The 8,926-nt window shown below is 41.2% G+C and overlaps 1 protein-coding gene across 7 annotated transcripts in view; it reads left to right on the top strand.

Moving 5' to 3' along the window:
* LOC103375320 (NACHT, LRR and PYD domains-containing protein 12-like) overlaps positions 1-8,926 on the top strand; it is a 22,197-nt gene that overhangs the window by 10,273 nt on the left and 2,998 nt on the right. For 2 of the 7 annotated variants that reach the window (XM_008305561.1, XM_008305557.1), the window contains exons 6-7: positions 3,678-3,851; positions 7,660-7,833. In XM_008305561.1, the coding sequence (XP_008303783.1) occupies positions 3,678-3,851; positions 7,660-7,833 (348 nt within the window). Of the gene's footprint in view, positions 1-534; positions 709-3,677; positions 3,852-6,894; positions 7,069-7,659; positions 7,834-8,926 lie in introns of all 7 variants that reach the window. The other 5 variants (XM_008305564.1, XM_008305560.1, XM_008305563.1 and 2 more) reach the window with 5 other exon arrangements.

Below are 8,926 nucleotides of genomic sequence, written 5' to 3'. Positions count from 1 at the left end.
GGGGAGGCTGAGAAGTGTGATACCTCGATAATTGGCACACACTCTGTCTCCATCAATGACAGATGATCAATAATGAAACCGTCTGATTGTAGCATCCTGATGGAAACGTCTCCAAAGTTCCAGAACATGAACATGAGTGTGGAGCCTCATTTTGTCCATGTTCTCTGATTGTGTGTTTGTGTGACTCTGAGCAGAAAGTGAAATAAATGTCAGTGTGTTTTCCTTGTGTTTGTTGCTCAGCATGAGTTTGTATTGATGGAGCCACTGGTGGAGCTGCAGAGTTTCAGAGCTGAAGTTGCTTCTTTTTTTTTTTTAAAGCAGCAGCGTGTTGTCATTCATGTCAATGAGAGCTCTTCTTCTCTGCTTCTGTTGGACTGTTTGAAGCTGCATCCTGTTGGCTTCAGCTGTTTGGAGTTTCCATTTTCTGAACTTGTACATTCTGAAGCGTCTTCAGCTCTGAACACATGATGAAACTGAATGATTTCAAGCAGTAACTTTCTCTCTTCAACTCACATTTTTTTTGTCTTTGTTCAGCTTGAGGTGCTGCAGTTTGTCAAAGATCAGCTGTGATTCTCTGGCCTCAGCTCTGAAGTCCAACCCCTCCCATCTGAAACATCTGGACCTGACTAAGAACGACCTGCAGTATCCAGGAGTGAAGCATCTGTGTGGTTTTCTGGAGAGTCCAGACTGCAGCCTGGAGGCTCTGAGGTCAGACATCATGTTTTATTTGTGTGCTGAGATGTGATGTAAAGTTGTGGGGACACTAAACTGCAGGCATCAGGCTGATATTCTACTGATCCACACTGAGGATCTTTATGGTCTCATCTGTTTTCTTCTTCTCTGCTTTAGTCCTTTGACCTCATAGTTGATTTATTTTAAATTTTCCTGTTTTTAAAGATGTATTTATTTTTTTTAAATGTATTGTTTATTTGTAAGGGTAAAATATACAGAACTTCCGTTCTAGGTACAATTCTGTTTGTAGTTGCGAGAATATTCATTGCTAATCCAGGTTTTTAATAGAATAATAGAGCGACTATAACAAGTGGGCAGGAGGAGAGGTATTGCTCCATTTCTTGTCGCATCAGGAAAAAACACATTAAAGTGTGTATGTTTACACAAACCAAAACAGGAATGGATATCAGAAAGTGTTTTCATATAACAGACATATTCAATTCACAAAGACTACAGGTTTTACATATTCTATCCATTTTGACCAAATCCTGAAAAACGATTCCCTTTGACCCTTGAAAGAAAATGACAACTTCTCCAAAATGTAAATATCCTGTACAATTTCGGTCCATTCTTCAATTATGGGTGCTTCAGGCCTTAACCGTTTTATAGTGATAGTCTTTTTGCTTGCTGTCAAAAGCATTGAAAGCAGATTTTTTTAATCTTTCAGAGTCCAGTTATCATATGAAATGTCTCCTAAGTACAGGGTTTCACAATTACACAGGATTTTTAGGTCAAATTGGACAAAGTCCAGGGGACCTATTGCGTCGCCCATCGTGCGTCCATAAACTTTTTACATTTCAGAAACTCCTGAAGCAACTTCAGTGAAATTTTGCAGAAACCTTCCATGGACAAAGGTGAATCAAAATTGTTAATTATGTGGACCCTGGTCTCCAGAGGCCTGAGAGGCAGGGCCAAACGGGGTCAAACTGACTAAAATTTTAAAATCTTCTTGTCACCACCTATGTATGGTAGAATCAAATACTCTTCATGGAAGAAAGGGTCTTAAGGTCCTTTACCAAAATTGTGAATTTCATGGTCTCACATTATCCCCTGGGCTGCAGGGTGGCGCGGTGGTTAGCACCGTTGCCTGGCAGCAAGAAGGTCGCTGGCTCGCATTCTGGGGAGGACACCGGGAACTTTCTGCATGGAGTTTGCATGTTCTCCCCGTGCAGTGTGGGTTCCCTCTGGGTTCTCCAGCTTCCTCCCACACAGTCCAAAAACACGTTCAGGTTAATTGGTGATTCTAAATTGTCCGCAGGTGTGAATGTGAGTGTGTTTGGTTGTTTGTCTCTAAGTGTGGCCCTGCGATGGACTGGTGACCTGTCTAGGGTGTCCCCTGCCTTCACCCTGAGTCAGCTGGGATAGGCTCCAGCCCCCCCACCACCCTAGTGAGAATTAAGCGGTGTATAGATAATAGATGGATGGGACATTTCCCCCTGGGGAGGGGGCAAAATTTACTATAGTTTATATAGGAAAATTACATTGTTGATCACAATTTATTTAATTTCCATNTTGTCTGTCTCTAAGTGTGGCCCTGTGATAGACTGGTGACCTGTCCAGGGTGTCCCCTGCCTTCACCCTGAGTCAGCTGGGATAGACTCCAGCCCCCCCACCACCCTAGTGAGAATTAAGCGGTGTATAGATAATGGATGGATGGGACATTTCCCCCTGGGGAGGGGGCAAAATTTACTATAGTTTATATAGGAAAATTAAATTGTTGATCACAATTTATTTAATTTCCATTGAAAATATTTCAAACTTGTTTCAAATTATTAGTATTGGATTGCAATTTGATGACATCTCCAAACTGACTCTGGCTGACCACCAGGGTCAAAAGGGGTCAAATTAACTAAAATTTCAAAGATCTTCCTCTCAACATCCAGATATGGTAGAATCTAATACTCTTTGTGAATGGCAGGGTCTTAAGGTCTTTTACCAAAACGGTGATTTTCATAACCCCAGCGTCTCACATTTCCCCCTGAGGAGGGGGTAAAGTTTGCTATAGGTTATACAGGAAAATTACATCTTTGGTCATAATCTGTTTAATTTCATTTTTAGCTAATTTTAGTAAATCTAGGTAAAATTGAAAGAAAATGGAAGTATGGACGGGCCCTCAGGATTATCCCTGTTTATACCCCCTGGTGGGGGAAACAGCAAAACTGACTACATCAAAAACTCAGGTGACCGTCAAGGCACATGGGTGTCTTGTTTCAGTAAAGATGCTATTTAAATGTTCACACAGCTGCTCTCCAGGAAGGCAGGATTATTTTCTTTTCCATCACACAGTTGAATGCTCTTACTAAAGTAGGGACTAACTGATCTTGCATTTCTTTATACCACTCGGAGGCAAAGCCGTCTGTTCCTGGAGATTTTCCTCCTCTTAACTCTCCAACATCCGATCTTAGTTCTTCTTCAGTTATCTCTGATATTACCTGCGTATTTTCTTCACTTGTGACTGTAGGGAGAGAAAGGTAGGAAAGAAAGGTGTCTATCTGATGTTCATTGCTCAATTTGAGTTGGGAATGTAAGGTTTGATAAAAGCTTTCATTTTTCCTTAAATTAATCAGACAGTGAAAAACATATATTGACTCTCTGATGTTTCCAACAGCATTTGAAGCTTCTGTCATGTTTGTACTGACAGAAACATTCAGATCTGCTTGTATTTAACCTCAGTACACAGTGTATTTGTGGCTCCAATGGTACATTAAATAATTTGTTTTATTTCCATTTATAGAAATGATTTAGACATTTCCCTCAAGATTTTTCTTCTCTGGTTCTGTTGGACTGTCTGAAGCTGCATCCTGGTGGCTTCAGCTGTTTAGAGTTTCCATTTTCTGAACTTGTACATTCTGAAGCTTCTTCAGCTCTGAACACATGATGAAACTCTGAATGATTTCAAGCAGGCACTTTGTCTCTTCAACTCACATTTTTTATTCTTTATTCAGATTGAGACGCTGCAGTTTGTCAGAGATCAGCTGTGATTCTCTGGTCTCAGCTCTGAAGTCCAACCCCTCCCATCTGAAAGATCTGGACCTGAGCTACAACAACCTGCAGGATTCAGGAATGAAGCATCTGTGTGGTTTTCTGGAGAGTCCACAATGCAGCCTGGAGACTCTGAGGTCAGACATCATGTTTTATTTGTGTGCTGAGATGTGATGTCAAGTTGTGGGGACACTAAACTGCAGCCATCAGGCTGATATTCTACTGATCCACACTGAGGATCTTCAAACCATGGGTGGGGACACTTTCCCATTATCGTTTTCAGACAGGTCTAATGAGATTTCCTCTTTTATTTCATCTTTCATTTTTCACTGAAGTACACTAAAGTTAAGTCTCCAGGTGAAGGTATTTTTTAGATTTAAATCTAGGTACACTGGGCTATGGTCTGATAGGTCCATTGTTCCAATTTTACATGACTTTACAAGACTGATATCTTTACTGTATAAAAAAATAATCAATCCTAGAGTATGTTTTATGTGGTGAGGAGTAAAATGTATAATCTCTTAATGTTGGATTGAACTCTCTCCATACTTCACAAATGCCCATCTCTCTCATTATGTGTCTTACTTTTTTAACCACTATGATATTATGTGACTGAGTTGGTCTTGGCACATCCCATTTTGGATCAAGTCTCGTATTCAAGTCCCTGGCACAAACCACCATACCCTTGTCTTTTGTAATCATTAGATCAAAAATGTGTCTGTACAACCCCACTGTTGCACCTGGAGGTGCATATACATTTAATAAAGTGATTTCTGATCCTTGTACCACCCCCCTGGTGGCGTAGACTAGCTCTAGGGACATGGACTGTCACCTCACTGGCGGGGAAGGCGCCTGAGCTGGTGCAGGAGGTGGAGCGTTACCGGCTAGGTATAGTCGGGCTCACCTCCACACATAGCAAGGGCTCCGGAACCAAACTCCTGGAGAGGGGTTGGACTCTCTCCTTTTCCAGAGTTGCCCACGGTGAGAGGCGCTGGGTGGGTGTGTGATTGGTACCTTGACATGGTAGATAGGCTTAAGGTGGTATGTAACTCCGCTGAACTAAATCCAGTTGAAAACGTTTGGGGATATTTACACTTAGCAGCCCTTAAATGTTTTAAATGCCATTTTTGTCCAAAATTTACAATCTTGTGCCTTTGACAAGACCTTAAAATTACGTTATTTAGAGGAAAATAAGCATAATTTTCAAATTGCTATTTCTTGAGAATCCCTAATCAAAATTGTTTTTTTTTTTTTATACATATGGTTTTTTAATCCTTAGATACTGAAATTTAAATTGGCACTAATCTTCTGCACTTTTTATGACCTTAACAGAACATTTTCTGCTTCACTTTCTGCTGATTTTCTTCTTTTCTCTCCTTTGTGTCATTTCAAGTGAAGATGTTTGTGTTTCAGAAAACAGTGTGACGACGTCACCTGGTCCTCTGAACACTGTGATGGACACTTTCCTCTATCTATGACACATGATCAATAATGAAACCATCTGAATGTAGAGTCCTGATTGAAACGTCTCCACGGTTCCAGAACGTGAACATGTTTCAGAGACTGGAGCCTCATTTTTAATATTTTTTTAATTTTGATTTTTTGTGTTTTTGAAGTACATTTACAAGAAACACACACAAATCAAGATATATAACAGAAACATCCCACCCTAAAAACCACAACATTAACACCAAACACTGACGTATGGTACACATAGCAATTGTATAGACCAGGGGAATTCAATTAAAAGTCACTGAGGTCCAGTTTTTAAAGTTTCCTCCAAGTAAAAGGTCTGAACCAAAGTCCTGTTTGTGTCTTATAGCCTTCCCCTATGGCCACATTTTCATTGTTTTAACAATAGTTGTTGTCAATTTTCAGTGCAGGATATGTTTAACTGAGTGCACAGCTAGCTCTTTTACCATATATATAAGTAGTCCCAGCAAAAAAAAAAAAATGAGGCCTTTATTTCAGATTTGAGAAAACAAAAAATGCAGCATAAAACACATTTTAAAAAGTGCAAACAGAGCCGAATAACCCTTTGTTGCCTGTGGCGGTGCGCTAGCCGTGCAGGGTAACCAAACGATTTGATTGGCTGGACTGAGTGGAGCTATTGCCGTATTAACTGGAGTAGCAGTGGCCGCTGTCTATAGCCGCGACTGTCGGAAAAAATGCTCCATGAACATCTATTCTCATGAATTTATCAGAGATTGGTCAAGGGTCCGGACAGAACCAACACTCGGTCCGGATCCGGACCAAGGTCCACCATTTGGTAATGCCTGGTAAAGACATATAAAACCACCTATCGTCTATCTGTCCAACAGAATTCCAACAATCACCTAACCGTAACCCTAAGAGGTTAATATGGACAACCGGCTAATATTAGCAAGTACAAGTGTAAAACGTGTCCTTTCCAGTTGCCAGAAGGTGGCGCTGTGACTGTGAATGGATGATGGCATGAGAATGTCATCAGGGCAGGACTCGGATCCAACATATAAAGTTTGAGGTAGAGGGCAGGGAGACAGCACTTGCTTTTTCATGGCAAAGCATCAAAGTTCAGAGGGCGCCACGGACACAACGTTTGAAGAAAACTCACAAATGTCACTGTGAGTCATTATCAGCATCATAAGGCTTACTTCACCACATTTGAGGTCAATATGATCAACCGGCTCATACTCGCGCATACAAGTGTAAAGCATGTTCTTTCCTATTGCCAGCAGGTGGCGCTATGACTGTGAATGGATATTGACATACAGGTTTCATCAGGGCAGGACTATGATCAAGTATGTAAAGTTTGAGGCAGATTGGTGCATTACAGGGTCGTTAGACACGCTTCCTCTTTGATGGCGAATGAAGTGAAATAAATGTCAGTGTTTTGCTTTTGTTTGTTGCGTGAGTTTGTATCGATGGAGCCACTGGTGGAGCTGCGGAGTTCAGAGCTGATGTGGCTCCATCTTTATTGAAGCAGCAGTGTGTTGTCATTAATATTAATGAGAGTTCTTCTTCTCTGGTTCTGTTGGACTGTCTGAAGCTGCATCCTGTTGGCTTCAGCTGTTTGGAGTTTCCATTTTCTGAACTTGTACATTCTGAAGCTTCTTCAGCTCTGAACACATGATGAAACTCTGAATGATTTCAAGCAGGAACTTTGTCTCTTCAACTCACATTTTTTTTTTCTTTATTCAGATTGTGGGGCTGCAGGTTGTCAGAGATCAGCTGTGATTCTCTGGCCTCAGCTCTGAAGTCCAACCCCTCCCATCTGAAAGATCTGGACCTAAACTACAACCAGCTAGAGGATTCAGGAGTGAAACATCTGTGTGGTTTTCTAGAGAGTCCACACTGCAGCCTGCGGACTCTGGGGTCAGTTCACTGACTGTCTGTTACTGATGGAGATCTGATGTGTTTAATGACAACTGAAGCTCATTTATGTTCAAACAGAACTTCTATCCAGACAATCTGCTCTGGTTCATATTTTCTGGTTTTTGTCCTAAATTTAGTTTGTCGTGCCAAAGTGGAGTGTTTGTATCAGAAACTGTAGAACATGTTCAGTGTTAGTTGTTAAAATCAATGAATGTTTGTAATTTGTGCTGAAGAGTCACATCTGGATCCAGAAGATCCTCTGACCTCAGATCAGTTTGAAGTGACAAAGTTTAGTGATTGTAGTAGAAATATTTCTTTGGTTTGTGTTCAGGTCAGTGTGAGTTCACTGATCCTGATCCTGTTGATGATGCAGCATGTTGTTGATGTGTGTGGACATGAACAGCTGGATGGATGTTGTGCTGACATCTGGATGATGTGTGTAGAAGCTGACATGATGATCCACAATAACACAAGGACAAAGTCACTCTGCTGGTTGTAGAGAAAAGCTCATTGTTGAGCTCCACATTCAGAACCTGAACACATCTGGTGGATCATCAATGATTTTATCTACATCTTTTATTCTGTATTCAGATTGAAGCGCTGCAGGTTGTCAAAGATCAGCTGTGATTCTCTGGCCTCAGCTCTGAAGTCCAACCCCTCCCATTTGGAACAGCTGGACCTGAGCAGGAACGACCTGCAGGGTTCAGCAGTGAAGCATCTGTTAGATCTTGTGGAGAGTCCAGACTGCAGCCTGCAGACTCTGAGGTCAGTAGAAGGTTCCAGTCAGTCTCTGCTGCTTTCAGCAGTTTTCTGCTAAATACAGTCGGTATCAAAACAAAGATCCAGTGTCTCCTGTAAACCTGCAGCTTCTCAGTGCTGCTGTGAGAGCAGAATGGTGACAGACTTCAGGATTGGACAGAAACACAGAGACAGCAGTCAGCCAATCAGATGATCCAGAAGCTTGTTGTCATCGTGTGTTTGAGTCGACCTGGTGTACGTTTCACAAAGCAGGTTCAACAAACTCTTAGCCTAATCCTGAACTCTGAGTTATTCTACTCTTGAGATAGGAAACTCTGAGTTTCTGGTTCTAGAACAGCAGATTTGAGTTAGTTTAATCAACTCGGAGTAGTTTCACCTGGAGTTAAGCTCGTGCACCACAACTATAAAAAGCTAGCATCACTAGAGCCCCGATTCGTCAAGTCATCATGGCAACGGGGAAGAGAAGGGCTACGTTTTTCACCCCACTAGAACTGGAAATCTTAATATGGCGAGTTTGAACGCGTTTTTAAAAAGAAGTGCAACACTGCTGCAGCCACAAAACAGAGGGAGATGGCGTGGAGAACATTGCTGCTCGGGTCAATGCGTACGTTTAAATGTTGTCCTTTGCAGTCACAATAATATTACAGGAAAACTGCTGGAATAGTAGCCCATTAATTTATTTTATTTAGGTGCAATCTGGCGGGGGAGAAGTGCACTTGGCAGCAGCTTTAGATGAAATATAAAAACATTGTTCATGTCTGAGGTTGCAGCACAATTCAATTGTCAAGTTGGCTAGGATTTTCCTGCGCAGCTTCCCCACTTGAAAGGGATGGTACAGAGCATAGAGTTGAACTGGATTTTACTCATGCAATTCCTCCAATGACCACAACTTTTCCTCTTCTTTTTACTCCTTTAATTTCATTTTCTTTTTAGCTGAGAGTTGGGTTACATCGAGCAAGCAAGGTAAAAAACCTTAAACAAAACACAGAATATGTAGACAGTGTAAATAAACGTATTCACAAAATAAACAAGGTTCTTTCTTTCAATATTGTAAATAGTTTAAACAATTTCTGTCTTTTTAACTTAAACGTTTTGAAGC

The sequence above is a fragment of the Stegastes partitus genome, unplaced genomic scaffold (assembly GCF_000690725.1).
Source record: "Stegastes partitus isolate 25-593 unplaced genomic scaffold, Stegastes_partitus-1.0.2 Scaffold2548, whole genome shotgun sequence".
Taxonomy (NCBI): domain Eukaryota; kingdom Metazoa; phylum Chordata; class Actinopteri; family Pomacentridae; genus Stegastes; species Stegastes partitus.
The sequence above is the reverse complement of the archived record's forward strand: the minus strand, read 5'-3'. Positions and strand labels throughout refer to the sequence as shown.